The following is a 20,591-nucleotide window of genomic DNA, read 5'->3' as shown; positions in this document are numbered from 1 at the left end:
CTGGTGAAGACGAATAAAGGTTTTAGGGGCTGAACAGGAAATCGCATGTTTTGTTTTTTAATTTCAATAATAAAACCGTACTTTCTGTTTGTATTCATACATAGGCAAAATATCAAACTATGTGTAAAAAAATCTGCTTTGTCGCAGTATAAATAGACTCAGTGAGCAATAATTGTAGCTACTGATAGATATATTTTATAAATTTCCTACTTTTCATTGTTATTATTTCGGAATCCAAGTTTACTTTTATTTATTTATTTTTATTTGCCAAAAAAACAACAGTTTTTACATATATTGTATACAGAAAATAAGAATACATATGAACGAAAATTGTGAAAACAGTCAATAAAAATTTTCCACAGCGGTGTAAGATAACGATTAAGTACATTATCGGAATCAACATAAAAGCAATTAACAATTGTTAGGCACTTAGAAGTTGCAAATAAAATAAAAATACATATAATTATACACAGTTATAAAAATAAAGTTAATAGAAACAAGATAAATTTAAATTTAAAGAATAAGAAAAGAAAAAAGTTAAATAAAAATAATGTAAAAGGTACAAAAATATAATGATGAATATACGAATACATACATAATAATTGACATCGTATTAACGATTCCATATAATTGAAGCATATTCTAATTGACTTCTCACATATGTGTTATATAGCAATATAAATGTTTTAATGTTTTTGAAGTCATTAGATTTTTTTTTTTTTACACGCCTCCACTCGTTTGCGAGTGATTTTGGTCATTAGATTTCGCATTAAAAAACCTAGCATTTTGTATGCCTTATTAATAATTCCATTGATGTGAGTATCCTTTTTATTTCGAATACAAACAGATGTACAGGTTAAATGAATATTTTTTTAAAAAAACTATTTAAAATGTATACATAGTAGGGCTTGCCATCCAATTATATGTATTCACTAAATAATACTGTAATAAAGCGACGACGGCTTAAAGTTTAAACTATATAATTAATAAATATAGTATATATTAAAATAAGATAAATACGGACAAAACAAGGAGATAGTGAAAAGGAAAAAAAAGGAAATTGATAAGGAGTGGTAAATGATGACTGAAGGAAAGTAAGAGTGGAAAATATCGAACACAAGCTTGGAATCTAAAACTATTCCGAAGTCTCTGATAACGTTCTTTCTTGGAACCATTTCATTTATTAAAGTATACTGAAAATTGATAAAAGTATACTGAACTTTTATACTATTTATTATTTCCAGCTAAACGATCACAAATATCTTCATAGGTATCTTATATCATGATGTGAAATTGTTGACGATACCTGTATTTTATTTTAATTATTGTTCACAAACAATACACAAGACATTATGCAAGTTTAGTAAAGTTCTCGGTAATAATATACAAATAATCTCCGTCCTCGGTCCGCCTCGTGGCCGAGCGGTCAGCGCGTTTGCCACAGTTTGCCCTGGACGGTGGGTGATGTAGATACAAGTGATGGGTACGTCACCATGTGGAGGGCCGTGCGGCCCGCGCAGTCGGCGGCGCCCAGGTCGGCCCCCGCGCGGCGGTAGAGGCGCAGGCGCGCCAGCAGGCCGCGCGCCGCCGCCGCCAGCACGTCCTGCGCCGCGCGCTCGCCGCCGCCGCCCGCCGCGCCCAGGTGCGCGCCGCAGCGCGCCAGCGTGTCCACGGCCGCGGCCTGCTCGCAGTGGATGGCGTCCAGCAGCGGCGTGTTGCCGTAGCGGTCCTTCAGGTGCACGTTGGCCCCGCCGCGCAGCAGCCGCTCCATCACGGCGGTCTCCCCGAGGCACGCCGCCGCGTGCAGCGCCGACCTGCCGTCGAAGTTGGTCCCGCACACGTCGGCGCCGAACTCTGCAATCGCACACGCTCTCGCTTACTTACAAGATCTGACATCAATCAAAAATGTTGTCAATGTTTATGTATGTAAAAAAGAGCAATAATACATCTTTATAATTCCTCTGTACGTGTTATGTCACTGAACTCCTTCTAACGGCTTAACCGATTTACGTGCGGTTTTCAGAGAAATATAGATCTTTGCGCTGTGCGTGTTCGTGGGTATTAAAATCTTCAATCTAATATGTTGAAAAGAAGTAAGGAGCATAAATGTTTTATTCGTCGATCTACCAGGGTTGCATTCGAGAAGAATGCATTTACAAAAAAATGGAAAGATGTTGTTTTTTTGCGTATAAAAAAAGTTTGTTTTTGAATGTTTACAAACAGCATTTGTTTATTGTGGATCTGAATCATATCCTTACCTTAAATTCCTTATAATTTCCACCCATTTATTTCTTTTTATTGGATTTTTAGTAATACTAAAATAATATTAGATTCTATACATTTTATAAATCGTTTTCCTACACCCCTCTGTTGGTGATAAGCCCAGAGTTTGACGTTTGTAAAAAGAAAGCCATATTTAAAAAAAATATTTATTTTATGTTTTGGAATTCAACCATAAACAAGTACCTAGGTACCTACTTAAATCCAATATTTTAATATTATCAATTTTCAGTTTTGGAATTTAATCACAAACAAGTGGGGTGATCGGGTTGTGGTCCCGTGGCTAGTGTCTCGGACTCACGGACCAAAGGTCCGTGGTTCGAATCCCACTCTATCCCAACTTGATTCCATTTTCTAATAGTGAGTTATTTACAACTCGTTGAAAATGGCCCTCAAAATTAAATATTTGGGTAAATCATAAGAACGCAAATATTTCTTTTATTAAAAAAAAAAAAAAAAAAAAAAAAAAGTACCTAGGTACCTACTTGTCAATGAAAAGTCTTTTTCCAAGCTTATAGCAGGCAAGCTAACGTTCGGGCAGGACAACGTCTGTCGGGTCCGCTAGTATTAATATAACTTTTATTATGGCGATTCTTTTTTTAACAATTTTATTTTGTACTCCCTTTCACTATCGAATCTCAGTAAAAATTCAGAGAATCGTACGTTTGTGACAGCCCTGTTTCCTTTACAACACGTGTAAACGAAGGACGACTACACTGAACATAGTATGGCCACAGCCCCTTTTGAAAAATGCCTACACATTTCGAAATAGTACAAGATTTATGAAGCAGTAGACAGATAATTTTATTTTCGAATGCGTTTAGGGCATTGTGGTATGAGATTCCACCAATTAAGGTTAAAAGTGTAGATAAATGGTTTTCTTTTTTGAATTGCCTTCCTTCTGGCGAAAACGGTCGGTGCGATGTAATAAGTTGCAACACGCAGATCTAAACTCACGAAAGGTCGTCTCATTGTATTACATATATTTAGTTACCGATCTTACTTGGCAGGATATCTTAGACCTTTTCTTTTATCACTTTATCTTTCTTTCCCTTTATCAGTTTAAATTAAATTTAGGTCTCGAAGAGCCTTAACTGTATATAATAATTATAATTTAACCTCACTGTATTTATCAAACCTTACATACTTTTTTTTGTATACTTTTATATTTGATTTATTTTCTGATGTTTAAACGAATGGCTACCGCATCTTGCGCACGATAAGATGCATCGGACTAGAAGACGCATACCAAAATTCATCTAACAATGTTTTGGAAAAATAAATATTTTGAGCGATAAGACACAACGGATCGCACTCCAATTTTTGGTTGAATTTTCAGAGTGAAAAAGTGCGTCTTATTGTCTGAAAAATACAATAATTGAGGGTTACTTCGTGCTGATAATACGACGAAAAGGTTTTCTTGACCAAGTTAACAACAAAAAACTTTTTATTTTCATATTTGTGTCTTTTTTTTCTTTTAACAAGTGGGGGTGATACGCAATGACTTTACACAAGTATGTTTTTTACTTTGTATTTAGTAATACAGGGTGTTCTTTAAACCCAGTCACATCAGAAACCACGATAATCAGTATAGGCAAGAAGACATATATAAAAAATATTTAGAACGAAAAACATTTTATTAAATAAAATATTTAAAAAAACAAATGGTTGCTTACTTCTGCAGGAGAGTAGCGAGAGGGCGCGGACGTGCGGTTGACGGTGTATTAGACTCCCCCCTCCCCCTCCTCGTTTCTCACCTTCAGAAGTAAGCAACCATTTGTTTTTTCCCATATTTTATTTTTTAAGATTTTAGTCGTTCTAAAAATTTATTTTAATGCGCCAATAATGCCTTCGTGCTCATACTGATTATCGTGGTTTCGGATGTGACAGGGTTTAAAGAACAACCTGTATAAGAAAATTATAATTGGTCTATAATTTTGGGTTATTTGTAAATGTTGTATTTTGGTTGTAACGGCTGTTGTTTTTCTTGTACACATGACGCCGTTTTAAATAATATGATTTTGACTGTTTAAAAGTAAATTTTACCATGGAGGTATCATTTAGGTAGGTACTATAACTATGGCTTATTAATGCTTATTATAATTAAAGATGTTAAACTTTGTCTTTATATGAAAATCCAGCTAAATTTTCCCTAAAATGTCTGCTTACTCAAAAGAAACACGTGTTTTGGAAATCACGCGTAACGCTTTTTAAACCCTTTTATATTCCTTCAGAATATTTGAGTTATTTGGACACATTGATTTTTTTCTTCGTACTTCACCCACACCATTAAATTTAAAACGGTGAAAAACTAGCAATTATAAGGACGGTTAAAACGTGTCATGTTGCAGAAATATAACAATTGGCTATAACAAATATTTTACCGACGAGAGTGTCGATCAGCTCCGGCCTGGAATGTACGGCGGCGTAGGTGAGCAGGGCTGGCATGACGCTCTCGGCGGACACCGCCGCCGCCTCCTTGCTCCCGGAGGCCCCCACGCACCTGCCCACGGCGTCGATCACGGAGAAGTCCTGCGGACGACACAAGGCGTTACCTACTCGGCCGGCTGCGGATCACAGGAGTAACGCTCAACTAGTCGAGACAACTTACCATGGCTTTACATTTCCCGTTGGTCAGTTCACCGCGGATACTGGTTTCCATCATCTGAAACAATATTCGAGCAACTGTTTTATTGCATTTAAGTTTTACTCTTACAATTGTTTTTTTTTAATCACCTTTCTTTTGAAATATATTTTTGAGAAGGGAATATGCAATACAATATATTTTTATTACACATACTCACTCTGCATTTTGTTTTAAAATCCCATTCATCCTTGGATAAGACATACGATAATTTGGTTAGAGCCGCTTCCGGAGTCATGTCATATCCGGACACAATCCCGCATTCAGAAACAAACTGTAAAAGAGAACCAAAAATTTCATACCTGAAATTAAATTTAAAGCATTAATTTCCCTCGTGACTAGACCCACCTGGCCAGTTTTGTATAAAGTTTTGACGCTGCCCCTCGCACATTGTGTAATGTTGACGATGAGGACTCCTCTATCTACGGCTCCCTTCAGCGCTTCGTGGATATCCTTCCTGTTAGAAGGAATATTTCCCGCCCCATAGGTCTCCAAAACGATTCCTGAAATTACAATTGTCCGTACAAACTCACCGAGTCCAGTTACGCAAAATAATGTGAAGCCACGAAAATGAAAAACGTATTCATTTATTTTAGAAATATTTATAAAATTCTGCATGGGTATTATGACAGCGAATTTGGTGAAATACACAATTAATACAAGATTTATTTAATGAAATTAGAGAAGCCAAAGTCCAACTTTAATCCAGCTAAGCATTTCATCGATGGCAGGTCTCCTGATGCGATGAATTGCCTCGAGAAATAGTTACGCCACCGTGTACGAGTATTAAAACATTAAAAAACAAATTGTGCACATATTCAGGAAGTGAAATAAGCTTACCAGGGGTGGTATTCTGAACGCAAAAGCGCGCGTAGAAAACGCATTATTAACGCGTATTTATGCACTAAATACACGCTAACAGAGCGATCTCTTCACGCACAATTCCGTTCAAAATACCAGCCCAGGGATGCTATTATGAATCTTCTCGCGGGGGCAGAGATTAGTTAATTTGTGGATTTTTATTTTTTGCGTGCGACTACACTCTGCTTCATATATAGCCACACATGGCCACACTTTTAATAAATATGAACACGTGAAACAAAATATGATGATTTTCTTTTAAAACATTATTGCAATCTTAAGCATTACCCAAAACACTTTCTTAGGTTGAATTGACGAAACGGCACTTGTTTTTTTTTCCATTTTTTAATAGTTTTATTGTTGATATTTTATAGATCGACATTCATTTGACGTTGAATCATAAGTATGGTCATATTTCATTTTATTTTATTTTAATCAGAAAAAATACAGTCGTCCATAATAAGTATTAAAAATATCGATTTATTAACATAAAAATACCAATTAAGTTTTCATCAATTATGCACAAGATGTAAATATTAAATGTGACAAAAAATAATAAGTAAGAGACTCAAGTGATAAAAGAATAGTTGTTAACATTTGCGTTTTCCATGGAGGTTATCATTGGTAGTAAAAAAAATATACCGAATGCACACTCCGAGCCCACGCACACACACACACGATTCACGCACACACACATGAACGCACATATAAAACATACACACGCATATACATTACATGCTGCACATATACCTAGCATAAGATGTACATTCAGCAACTATCCCAAATAATCCACTCCATGAGGACATTTTCTGTATATGAAGGAAAGTGCAGTCGCAAGCAACAAGTCCATCAGAGATTTAGGAGTTGTTTTGGACTATAAACTGACATACAACGAGCATATAGATAATACAGCAAATAAATCACTGAAATTACTTGGCTTCATTAACAGAATATCCTCTGATTTTACTAATGTCCGTACACTCAAAACTCTTTATTGCTCAACTGTTCGCCCTCTTCTTGAATATGCCTCAGTGGTCTGGTCTCCATTCTATGTCAATCGCATAAATCACATTAAATCAGTCTAACATCGCTTGCTTCAAAAAATAGCGTGGATGCTCGGACTAGAGAGAGATAATTATTCTTATGCTGAAATAGAGTCAATGTTAAATATTTCTAGTCTACAAAAACGTAGAACTAATATTGACTCCATATATATGTTCGGCATACTAAATGGTATAATCGATGTTCCATCATTACTGGGACAAGTAAAATTCAATATTCCGACTCGAAAATTGAGAAACAATGAAGTACTGTTCATCGATCAGCATAGAACAAACTATGGCCTAAATTCTCCAATGACCCGCCTTTGTCGTATTGTTAACTCAAGACAAGATCTGGACTTTTTTGGTTTAAGTTTACAACGATTTAAACGAGCACTAAATAAATAGTCCAGATCTTGTCTCGATGTCCCTTATGTTTGTCAATGCTTCTTTCTTTTTTTTTAAAATGTTTTAAACTATTCTTTTATTGTAATATTTAAACCTTATAAATTGTATACATGGACAATGTCCGTTAATAAATAAATAAATAAAAATCCCAAATTTATTTCATCTCTACCCACGCGAGAAGATTTATAATAGCACCCTAGAAAGACAAGATAGGGGCATATCAGCTGAAAGTTACCTGCCCCTAATTTATTATAAAATATTCATTTTTTCTTGCACTTTAGATAGGTTCTTACTTATTTTACGTCTAACTTAAGGGATGCGAAAAAAAATATTTAAAAACCATGATGATTGGTATCAAATATAACGAGAAAACATTCGAAAATTGATGAAGGTAAGATCCGAATCTATCCACCGTACTACGTGAGCAATAAGTATTATAGCGACCTACGAGGATAATCGATATGTGTCCCTACCCTTGATCGGTGTCTGGAGGTACGTCCTGACGGCGGCCCCCGTGATACTCGGGAACACCCGCACCGGAGCCACGTCCCTGTCCAGCTGGGTGTGCGCCCTGAAGCCCTGGATGGCGCTGGGCCGGAACACGGCGCGGCTGTCCGCCTGGAGGGACAGCCCGGACACCACGAGGGGCTCGCAGTTGGGAGAGTTGAACGCGTCGAAGTTGTCGGCGGAAACCTTGGACGTCCTGAAACGCGGTCATGAGGAAAAATGACAGTATCCGGCACAAGACCTCCGCGTAATTTGCCGAACTCACAGTGAAAGGAAGAATGAATACAGTTGAATTCAATTAAATTAAATTGCGGTTTATAAAATTGTAGTTTTTAAAAAGCAACTCGTTTATTGGCGAAATAAATAGTAATAGGGAAACCGATAGGAAGACATTTCGCAGACGTCCTGAAATTTCATTTTTGATCGAAACCAAAAATAGGACAAACTTATACAAAAATTTAATCAATGCTAAAGACTTACTTACCAAAAAAACATCGCAGTCCGTATTCGTCCATATTCCGATCGGATCCGATTTTGAATGATTTCTTTCCGATAACGGAGGGTCATAGTCAATAGGGAAATATCACGAATACCGATAAATATACATGAATTTTTTTCTGAATAATTCATTGTATTTTCAAAATCAATATGAATACTATAGAGAAATGTTTTCATATATAACTTTAAAAAAGAAATTACTTAAAAATATGTCTCTAGAAAAACGCGACATGTGCGGCATTGATAGACGTCAAGTTTTGTGACGATGTTCTATAAAAAACTAACGGTTAGGAAGAAAGTTGAAAATTAATACGAAGCGTGACGTATTAGGGACATGGCCAATTCAATGACCTCTTTTTGCGGGAATTCAAAATTTAAAATTAAAATTATTTTTTTTGTCACAAATAAGTTTTTTACTTGACAGTATTTCATAGACCCTTAATAATTAAAAAAAGTTTTTTAAAAAACGTGAAATTTCCCTATTGCACAATCGTTATCCATTATTTAATGATCCGTATTTAGAATTGAATGAAGGTATAGTTACATTTTTTTGTCGGCCTCGTGGTGTAATGGTCAGTGTATTTGTCTACCATGCAAGAGGTTTCGGGTTCGATTCCCGACATGGTTAATATGAAATATTATTTTAAAAGGTGTTTTTACACTAGAATATTTCATAGTCTCTGGACTGGCACCTGACGCGTAAGACTAATCAATCTTACCCTCATGTAACAAAAATGATCAAGATACGCTGCGATTGGTGTACCAATGCAGTGCCCTATGCACCATTAGGTGCGGAAAGGGAATGATGATGATAGTTACATATGTGTGTGTGAAAGAATCCTGGACGAGAGTTTTTGACTCGATGAAAAAATTGAGTGCAAATTAGTCCGCCTTGGGTGTGTTAGTGTCTGTTTGCCTTGCCTGAGGTCTCGATGACAATTTCATACGTCTCCCATGCCATTAGCTTAATCTTACATAACGTGTTCCCATTTTTCCACACACGAAATGATGCATTGAAATTTTGAAAGAAAAAATGACTGACAAAATTAGGAGGCGCCGTAGTCGAGTGATCGACATCCCGATGTTCGCTGAAATGAAAATACGGAAATCTGATGCCGTGGACAAACCAACTAAAAGCTTTTACAGAGGATTTAGGGGAGAAATGGGTGACATGATAAATGTGATTTCGGGATTCTGTATTTCGGGAAACTTACCTGTTTCCTCTGAACAGCTTGTTTCCGAAGAACAGGGTAACTTCTGGTATATCCAGCGTGCTTGCTATGATCAGTGCCGATACAAAATTATCAGCTCCGTCACTTCGCGGCTCGAATATGGGGATCTAGAACAAAGCGTCGTGATCAACACGTCATCGTTTGCTTCCGATTTGTTCAGCGATGATTCGTTAGCGGTTGATTTACAGTACCTGCGATCCTGTGACGACAACTGGTTTACCGAGGTTCTCCAGCATAAAGGAAAGGGCCGAAGCGGTGTAGGACATGGTGTCGGTCCCGTGGAGTATAACGAAGCCATCGAAATCTGTATAGTTTTCCTATAAACATAAACGTTTGATTGTTGTTGTACCGTTTTGTTTTTCTTTTGAAAATAGAGGCAAGTTGTGTACCTTTGAACAATCATCATATCTCTGGCAATATAATATATAAAAATTCCCCAAATATCATATCTATATATTGGGATTTTATTTTTGTTAGCTGACAACACATTTCTGTCAAACTTGAATTTATTTACAACAAAAGATAAGTTTCATGCCATAGTTGCCGCTTTTTTACCACATGATGAAGTCTGGTTTTTACTATTTGTATATTACATACGTATGCTTGAAAGTATTATTTATGTGTCTAAGCGTGTGTTTGTTACATCTAACCTCTTCAACCTCAAAATCAAAAAAACTGTTGCATTTAAGGTTTGAGATTTTTAGTGTATCCATGGACAAATTCTGGAGAGTAGAAGATGCAGATAGTTTTCTATGTCACAATTCCTGTGCCATTTTAGAGTAATCAGATTCATTCGCTCCTAAAAAAAATTATGAATTATACCTACGTCCAAAACAAAAATTCTATGTAATTCGTTTTCGTGTTCATACTTTTTGTATGTACCTGCCTGCATTTTTTTACATTTGTATTCTTTCGTGACAATGTACGATTTTCAATAGTGTTAAAACTTTTTTTCAATAAACTATAGTTTCTTTTAAGTCAAAAACTATTTTTAAATCCACGTGTAAACGGGTACATTTTTTAAGAATTGACATAAAATCAAATGGGTGCCATTTCTAGCATTTTTAAAATTAGTGAGCCATAGGCAATAAAATTTTTAATCTGAAACAAAAAAATAAATCTCTGTTTGTTGACAGATGTATATGAGAAAAAAAAATAACCACGATTAAAAAGCTGTCCAAAGGTACACCACTTGCCCCTACCTACCTACTTGGTAAGTTCTTATGGTGTTTCTATTCTGCAAATTTTAAAGCAGGAATAATATTTAAAATAGTAACAATTATCGATTATACGCGTACCACAATTATTTTTTTTTTTCTTCTGACAATAAATTATTGATGTAACTACATGTTTTTTTTTAATTCTTAAATATATTTGAAGAGAGATAGATAACTTCTTTGAAACAGGGATTTAAAACATATAACATGTAAATCCCTAGACTCGGATAATCTTTTCTTAAGGAAGCTTCCATTTTTGTAAAACTTAATAAGCTCACTATCAATATAATCCAGTATTGGTTTGCAAAGATTTTCTCTAACTCAAAGTATTAATTGATTATTAATTAAACAAAAAATGCATTTTGATTGCATCGTTTCTTTTCTGCAGTTGCTTCCTCCTTGCGGTGCATAGGGCACTTAATTTGTACACCAACCGCAGCGTTTATTTATCATTCTTGTTACATAAAGGTACGATTGCTCAGTCATACTTTTCAGGTGCAAGTCCAGGGACTATGAAATATTTCAGTGTAAAAACACAATATTTATAAAAATATTTTGTGTCGACCATGCCGGTAATCGAACCCGAGAACTCTTGCATGGTGGGGAAACGTGCGAGGCAAACGAAACGAATGAGGCGGACAAAGTAAAGTAAAATGTGTTTTTTTAAATAAAAGGTTTTTAAATAAATATCGAAGAAGGAAAGAAAAAAAATTCTAAGCGACGTGTAGCAATTTTACAGAAGAGCCAATATTTTTTTATATTTCTTATAATTAGTTATGGATCTCTTTTTTTTATTTATTAAAATGTACAAATTACGCCAAAATAATACGTTTGTATGATATTATTTTATTGATTTAAAAAAAACTTTAATCGGTACTTTAGTGAGTTTCTACATACCGTTTGGTAACTTTTTCCTTTCCGGCGTCGATATGCTATATTTTTCTCCGTTTTATATTGATTCTCGTTGGCAACGAACATTAAAATTAGCACCAATCATCATGTGAAATGAGGTTATATTTCAAAAACAAATCAATTTACCCCACTTAGAGAAATAAATAAACATATTATTCCGTACCAATTGACACGAGCTACGGCGGCATAATCATCGTGAATATGCGTAATGATACTAATAGAAAGATCAAGTAATATGTCCCAAGTCAGTTGACATAAAACATTAAAGCATTTGATCTCACACACCTCAATAAACAATACTGTTATCGAACTGTGGAAACTGTTACGTCATAACATATTGCGAATACAAAATCATTGCCTTTAAAATAAATAATAGTTTCCCAGGTTCGATACTTTTAATCTCGTTCAACGATAAACACTTATTTCATAAAAAATATTGAGAAAGTGCTTTAATAGCTGGAATACGCTTTACTGTATTTGAAACAACAAATTTACTGACAGGCAGCTTTATGTAAGGGAGGTTCTAACAAATTTCTGGTCTTCAGTAAAAAACAGAACACAACAAAATATTAAAGCAAGATTCGCAATGAGCATAAAACTTTGAGGTAATTAAAAATAGAACCGCCTTTTTTTCTGGGGCATTTTACAGTATTGGGCCCCAAGGTTTTTAACATGTTGGACCCTGACATAAAGACGTCTGTCAGTTACAATGTTTATAAGAACCACTTACACCAATCCTGTTAAGCTTCAAAACATAATAACCTTTTTTATAAAAAAAAGTTTAAAAAGTACATACCGAATGACCTTGAACGTCCCATACTTATAATAAATCTCGACAACTACCCGATGGATCTACACCTGGTTTTGGCAGTCATGTAAAGTGTCCTAAAACAAATCTACTCGTATTTGTAATATCTTTGAGAAATAAAAATTAGTACGTCAAATTCGTTTCTCACCGAAAAATACCGTAAAATACCGAAAAATACCGTATTTTACCAAAATCTAGTATAATTCCCGTAAAATACCGCGGTAATTTTACCGCCTTACATCTCTAGTAAGAAGTAAGTCGGGAAAAGCCTCGGGTAAAATCCATACTCCCTGAGATACAGATAGCGCAGAATTTTTTTCTGTACCCTCTCTATTATTAAGATTATTATTAACGAGTGTAAAAATGTACACAAATTTAATAATGTACACAAGTGTAATAATCATGCTCAAAGCCACAGAAATAAAAACTATGTACTTTTTAACAACTTCAATATTAGTATGGACGACGGGTGTGGTATGGGATGTTTTAAATATTGGGAGTGCCACGCTATTAACAAATTACTCTTTTTTATATACATTTCCATACCTCAATTTCTTTGGCTATCTTGATCCAGTCATCGATAGACATGTTGGAGGAGTCCGTTAGTGGCTCCCACTCGTCTATTCTGTACAGGATTCTGCGCCCGTGATGTTCAATATCTGGGAGAATATTTTTTACACAAAATCATAACAGTTTCAAAGCTGCTCCTAGCTACAGGCGTCTTTGAGACGATACAATATAAATAATATCTTATAAAATAGACAGCATTTATAAAGTGCGACATCCCAGTGAAAGAACATGCTGATATTCGTCGACTTACGACCTATGCGACTTACGACTTTACGGCCACAATCCGCGATCAGTTGTCCGCCTGCGCTAAAGGTGGCGCGGAAGAAAGAAGTGAAGAAGAAAAAGAACACGAGGCACTAGAAAGAAAATTCAACGTCAAGAGACTATCCGAAGGTTTACATCTTCTGAATAAACTTCTTGCATATTTTGAAGAAATGGACCCAAGCATCGAACCATTCGCGAGGATTGAATCGATGTGTTTCGCCCATATTGTGAAATACCCGAGGAGAAGAGGAAACAAACGATCCCGTCAAAGCTCACCATGTTTATGCAAAAAAAACATACAAGCCACCAATAAAATTTTTCCATGCATAACACTTGTATTTTCATGTTTTTGTATGTTTTACGAATACAATATTAAACCGTTTTTACTGTAGAATAATTAACTTATTTGTAACAAATGTAAAAATAAAAACAATATAATACATCGAGATTTTCAAGTATCGGGAATGGTAATGATTATTCAACCAAAGACCAACTCAAAATAGTATGAAAAGAAACAGAGAAACCCGATAAATGACAATGACACAGTATTTCACTTTCGTCGTATAAAAATATCACCACGCAGCAAAAGTAATTGTATATGAAAGGAAATTATTGCATGATCCGACTTACGACCAAATCAACTTACGACCTGTTAAACAAATTACAACAGGGATGGAGAACATTTTAGATAAGGGCATATGGAAGTCTAGGCATTTACATGGCTTAAGACTTGTCATTGGCTGGTTTAAGAGGGCACTTTACACACCGTGTAACATTCACCATTTTGCCTATTTTTAAACATCTATATTTCTTCAATTCTTCCATCTGTTGATTTTAACCAGCCAATGACAAGTCTTAAGCCCTGTAAATGCCTAGACTTCCATTTTACCTTCTCTAAAATGTTCTCCATCCCTGTTGTAATTTGTTAATCTTAATGACTCCCTAGGGGGTGAAATCCAGTCTTTTGTCTACAAACATTTGGACAAACTCAAAATATTGTTTATTGTGTATGCAGACAATTTGTAGAATTCCATATTAAAATTGGTAATATATGTGATGCGTTTCATCTTTTTAGAACATTATCAAACTAACAAAATGACAATAATTGCTAAAATCGCTAAATACTAAATACACTTATGCAGAGTTTCAGCTATTTTTAAAAATAAAACTTGTTAATGAAATCAATATTAAAATCTAATTATTATAATAATTTTAAAGCTGTAACCCTACAAATAATTTAAATAATGGAAGGCTTTCCCAATATACCCAAAATGCACTCAGTATTCCCTAATTGATTTTTGATTAGTTTACTTTTCTCGGTCTATATAAAAATCCTCAATACTTGTTAATACACCCATAAACTATATGCACTATTGTACACCTGTATCATTAAACAGCAATAATTATTGTTAGTAAATAAGGAAACTTTGTCAATATTTAAATCAGTTTGATAATATCTTAACAAGACGAAACACGTCACATATTAAAAAAATAAAAAAAAGTAGAATTAAATCCAATAAAAGTGTTTTATTTTGGATACCTTACCAAATTTTTAAATATTGTAATAAAAACTATTTGCCGGAACCGATCGCGGTCGTAAGTCGACGAATAGCAGTACATAGGAATCTTTGAAAAATAATAAATAAAATAAAATCATTAACAAGGTTCGACAAAGGGTTGACTAGGGCCCCGATTACAATAGAAAGTTAAAAGAGTTATCATTATCTATAAAGTAAAATGACTTTTTTTAAACGAAACTGAATTATTTTATGAAAACTTGAAGCATCTTTTTCTGTAACATGTAATTAAATTTTATAGTCTTTATTCAATAAAATATACATATTATTACAATATTAAAACATTATAAAGAAAACAAAGTATTAGGATATATTTTGTCCCGATAAACTATTCAATAATAGTTTGTCATCGGTTATATGTTTTAAACAAAAAACTATCACAATATTTCGTTACATAATAATAATAACACTTAAAACAATTTCGTACAGAATATTTGACTTCAGTTTATAGACAATTGAAGATAACTCTTCTCTTAATTGAAGATAAAATTCCCATCGAAATAAGGGCCGTGTGGGGTAAAACCGTTCAAAACCGAGTATTTTTTTCGTGTGGCAATAGTAATAATTGTATTTTAAAGAACAATACTACTATAATTCTACCTGGCAAGACGAGAGTGGACTCCCACGTGGATTCCCCCATCATGATGGCCGCATACTCCGCATCGTGTAACTGGGGTAGAGCCTTCACCCGCTCCGCCAGCACTCCGGAAGCCGGCGCCAGAGCTGTAAAGTACATTGCCCATGTTTACTCTTCATTGCAAACTGTAAATGTCTCATAAATAACTAACATGGAGACGATATACTCTCAACCTCTATTTGGTTGATCCGTTCCGAGAAACGCAGGTAGTTTCATTACGACTTAATGGAAGTCCTAGGGTGTCGCTTCAAATAGTGTCTAGACTTATTTGTTCATACATATAATAAATACTTTTCCAGAATTCATTTATCTTTATTACAAAAGGGCAAAAACACTACATTTGTATCTAAAAACCTACTGCATATAAATATTATATTCTATTCACACTACCAGAAGTCAAACTAAAGGACATGAGGCCTACCATAAACTCTGAATACGGGCAAAGAAATTTCAGGTTTCTGGGTCCCAAAATATTAAATGTGTTACCCGAACATTGCAAAACCATGACCCGAATGCATTTAAATATATTATTTAAAAATGTTTACTGGATTTATGGTTACTGGGTTACGCCCAGTAAGGTGTTCACATAGAAAAGAAAAAATAAAAAAAATACGAGAAATGAAAAATAAATAAAGGCACCTTTGTTTTTAACCACTTATTTTCATTTTTTCTTCCAACCGGTTTCAAATCTATACAATCTTCTTCAAGGTATACTTCCAATGAACTCTATCCTATTTTATTTTTATCAATGTTGACTAAATATTATGCTTCATATTATTTATTTATATTTTCACAATTTTCTATTGTTTTTTGTATTCAGAATAATTTATTTATTTATTTGACACTTTATATACATATTCAATATATATGCATATAAGGGCGGGCATATTGCCTTAAGGCGATTCTTTCTACCTACCCAAACCGTTCAGTTTGAGAAAAGTATAAATACATGGACATATTGAATCTCACAATTTTATACAAAAATTAAAAGCAAAGATTAACAAAAAAATATATATATTGAAAAAAATAACACTATACTGTGAAGAGAGAAGAGGGGATGGGAAGGAAAGAAGAAGGATAAAGAAACAATTTAAATATTTACATAGTGACATTTCAATCTTGACTTAAATGTATATAAAGAAGGGGCGTCCCTAACATTAGTGAGTAGATTATTCCGTGTAGTAATGTCGTGCCGAGGGAAACATTTTACAATAAATATAATGAAACATGCCTTAAATTAGTTTTTTAACATAGTCAACATAATAAGAAAATAAAAAACGTAATTATCATCGTAAACATAATAAGCAATATGAACTTACATAATCATAAAAAAATAATAAATTCATATAGACTTGTAGACAAAATTTCATAATCAGGAAACAAATTTTTACCTATTTGGCTTGATCCACTCATCGACCCGTGCGCAACCCAATTTCACTATCCATTACTTAATAGCAATTTTATATTGTGAGTACTTACTAATTGTCCTTATGGACAATGGAAGTAGATTGTACACTTTAACCGAGTAGTAGGCCAATCCTCTTTGACCGAAAGTTGTATTAATTTTTAATTGTTTTTGCAGGATCAGGGTGGAGTTTCTAATAACTCTTGTATTTGTGTAATTAGTTATGGAGGGTAGAGAATAATGTTTGTGTGCGTACAGTAACAGAACTTTTGCATAATTATGGCAATAATAAATTTTTGTCCTGTTTTTTTTTTTTTTTATTTCATTGGAAAGCCAACAGACATTTATAAATTTATAAGATACAAGTATATTTCATAAAGTCCAAACTTATAATATTACTAAAAATGTAAATGTAATACAATAATAATAATTAAAATTATATCTACTTTTAAATATTGGTCACACAGTTGCACATTATACTTTATAATACAACTCTAGTTGACCATACAGTGTACATTTATTATGTGCCTACAGGCCTACATACAGAACTGCGGATAACCTGCATATTATAGGCTGCGGATTTAAGGCGCAACATCTTAACTTGAAATTTTTTTTGGAAATTTCATTTTTAAAGGATTTTAAAGATATGTTATTAATATCAATACAATTTATTTTCTGATTACACATATTGCAGGTTCTATTTACAAATTAATTTTGAAAAGATGTAGTGGAACATTAAGAAATTTTAAATCGAGATCGGTTTCTGGTCTGCGTTACTGGGATTCTAAAATTAATAAATGATAGAATCTTATCATGTTATTCAAAGTTATATATATATATAAATGGCGTCAGCCATGTTCCTACGAGTTTGGAGAGTTTGGAGTTTAGGTAAATTTATAGATTCATTATTCGATTGTAAGGATAGGAAGCGTAATGTAAGATGGATACGATCTTTAAAACTAGGCAGGAGTGGAATAAAGGAAGATATTTTTTAAACATTGATAAAATAAAATAGGACAGAATTCATAAGTTAAGTATACCTTAATAAAAAAGCTTGTATTGCTTAAAAATCAGTCGGTAGAAAAAAATGTGTGGTTAAAAACAAAGTTGCTTTTATTTATTTTATGATAAAAATACTATTGATTGCTTAAGGAAGATATTATGTTCGTACCTCCAGATTTATCTCTCAGCATCCCAATAGTCCCCCCAGTATATATGACCAGCACTCTCGTCTCGCCAGCCCGTACCTGGGAGAAACTATCGTCCTCTATACTGTGGTTGCTCTTCACACTGTTTTCCCTCATCTTCGTGGTAATAAACTCCGTGTCGTGTCCATTTTTCTGCGCCGACCCGTTGACCTTGGTCGCCGCCATTCCGTTACCATTTACATGCTTAGGGGGTCCGTTCATCGCTAATGAAATGGAATCTTTATAACCCTAAAAAAGAAAACAAGATAGTATAACATCGTCAAAGGAAAATTAAAATATGCAGGATCATTTCAGATATTCCTAAAAATCCACATGGCACGATTAAATTACAGGAATCGATTAATTTTATTGTATGATAATTTTTTATGCACTAATCTCCACTCGATTTCCTTTTGCAGGATTTTTATCTAAGAGAAGCCACTAAATAAAAGAAATTAATGTAACACAAATTAATCAACCCTAATTTGATTTAACGGACAGAGTCCATTTCAAACATATTATAACGAAATATTCAATACACGTATGAATTTTTAAATCAATTTTTCAATTTGATTTATTTATACATTTGGTGCATTACAAAATATGAAATCTTAATTCATACGAAAACAAATATTTTTTAAAAAGTCAATAAAATCAGGTATATATGAAAATAACAGGTAGATATACATTATATTTTGAATATGTAAAATTTTTATTCATTTATTTTTTACATATTTATTACAGCAATTTACAAGTAATTATTTTTACAACGAATTAATTAAGTAGTAAAAGTAAACATACGTATTTTTGCTGTTGGTTCATCTAAACTGCCTAACTAGGGATAGCTTCCCGTTCTAAGGCAGTAAATTATGTATTTTATAATTATATTAAAAAGTAATTACTAAATAAATAAGAGAATCTTGTAATGAAAATCTCCCTCAGAGACGTGAAAAATATTAAAAGCAATACTAGCCCTTTCAACAGGATTAACCATTGGCAGGTTGGTCCCGCATATTAGAAAGTGTAACAGTCTATATGGACGCTGTCAATCCGGAACATAAAAGCTCGGCATATTTTCAGGATTTTCGTCAGTACCACGCAACAATAGAAAGAAGAGCTGTAACCAATCATACTCTGGAGAAACTCGATGGGATAAAGCCATGGATAATATCCGCACTCCCTCATGTAGAAAAATTGTAGAAATTTCCACTGGACCCTCTCCATCATAAGAGAGTACTTTAACTCACGTGGTCCCCAAATCATCCAGCCACTCTCAAGTCTACTTCGCACCAAAGAGTTGTAAAGAATTCTCAATAGGTACTCATGTAATAATATCGATGGCTCCATTTTTTCAGTTCCGTAGAATAGACAAGCCAACATTTATGAAAAAAAAAAGAGTAATGTTACCTATTATACTAAAAAAAGCACTCGTTTTCATTTCTATAAATTCATAACTTAAAAATTATTGGTTTTCTCTTATTAGATAGATATTTCCATACAGAAATGAATAAATCTAACAATCTTCCAGCTTCATAACTAAAAAAAAAGTTGTGATAATTTTCATAAACAACTTTACTCCCAAAACTAGTATGTGTATATATTTGAATCTAAAGATTCCTATTTGAGGGTGAAAGCACTAATTATTTTTAATTTACAACTTATATTTAAATAAAAGTATATATAGTGTATACGATATTATTCACTTTAGTCATATTTATATAAATAAATAGTTGTTACAAATATATAAATCAATTAATCAATCAATGAGTCATAGAATTAGAAATAGTCCAGAAAGAGCGTAAAATCATATTTGAATACATCGGACTGTGTCCAAACCCCCCCCCCCCTTCCCTTTGCCCCACATTTACTACGCGCATGCGTGCGCAAGCTGCCGCGTAATGTTGCCAGATCGCGAAATGTATAATCATAATACAAAAAAGTAAGATAATTATATTTTTTAAAATTTCTCTTAAATTTTATTGTACACGCGGTAACATTGATTGACACAACAAAGTAGATAAATATAGGGTCATTAATAAGAAAAAATGAATTAATGAACGTTGAACTTAAAAAATGAAACAAATTTTATTTTACATAAAGCGAATATTTTTATGACATGTTAAATAATATATGATGAAAAATTTTACTACTCTGGCAACACTTACAAAATGTGCGTTTTGTTTTCTTTGACAATCTGACAGATGAAAAAATTATGATTTTTTTAAAGTAATGCATTTGCTACTTACACGTGCATTTGCTAATTATACGTGAAATGTGATCCTATCCTGTTTCTTTAAGATCTCAGCAGTATTTCTACAGTTTAAAACCGCCGGTGCCAATCCGCCGGTCGCGAAATAATAATGTGCTGTTCCTTGATCAACACTGCACAAACTATGGCTTGCATGCACCAATATCCCGATTGTGTCGTATTGTAAACTCGAGACAAGATCTGAACTTTTTTGTGTAAGTGTTTATAGATTTTAAAAATCACTAAGATAGACCGGATCTTGTCTTGAGGTAGTAATTTTTATTTTTTCTTTCCTA

At 33.8% G+C, this 20,591-nt stretch overlaps 1 protein-coding gene across 4 annotated transcripts in view; it reads right to left on the bottom strand.

The window, feature by feature from the left end:
* Nucleotides 1-20,591, bottom strand: part of LOC148284192 (uncharacterized) — a 36,968-nt gene that overhangs the window by 1,519 nt on the left and 14,858 nt on the right. For 3 of the 4 annotated variants that reach the window (XM_088242520.1, XM_088242519.1, XM_088242521.1), the window contains exons 2-12: nucleotides 18,032-18,296; nucleotides 15,419-15,541; nucleotides 12,954-13,066; nucleotides 9,662-9,787; nucleotides 9,453-9,577; nucleotides 7,707-7,936; nucleotides 5,273-5,427; nucleotides 5,085-5,198; nucleotides 4,892-4,945; nucleotides 4,665-4,812; nucleotides 1,493-1,854 (exon numbers count right to left, since the gene is read on the bottom strand). In XM_088242520.1, the coding sequence (XP_088098646.1) occupies nucleotides 1,493-1,854; nucleotides 4,665-4,812; nucleotides 4,892-4,945; nucleotides 5,085-5,198; nucleotides 5,273-5,427; nucleotides 7,707-7,936; nucleotides 9,453-9,577; nucleotides 9,662-9,787; nucleotides 12,954-13,066; nucleotides 15,419-15,541; nucleotides 18,032-18,269 (1,788 nt within the window). In that variant the 5' untranslated portion in view covers nucleotides 18,270-18,296. Of the gene's footprint in view, nucleotides 1-1,492; nucleotides 1,855-4,664; nucleotides 4,813-4,891; nucleotides 4,946-5,084; nucleotides 5,199-5,272; nucleotides 5,428-7,706; nucleotides 7,937-9,452; nucleotides 9,578-9,661; nucleotides 9,788-11,762; nucleotides 11,893-12,953; nucleotides 13,067-15,418; nucleotides 15,542-18,031; nucleotides 18,297-20,591 lie in introns of those variants that run through there. The other variant, XM_088242522.1, reaches the window with a different exon arrangement.

This window comes from Micrasema longulum, unplaced genomic scaffold (genome assembly GCF_059751315.1).
Source record: "Micrasema longulum isolate JH-2025_06_02 unplaced genomic scaffold, ASM5975131v1 h1tg000141l, whole genome shotgun sequence".
Lineage (NCBI taxonomy): Eukaryota > Metazoa > Arthropoda > Insecta > Trichoptera > Brachycentridae > Micrasema > Micrasema longulum.
The sequence above is the reverse complement of the archived record's forward strand: the minus strand, read 5'-3'. Positions and strand labels throughout refer to the sequence as shown.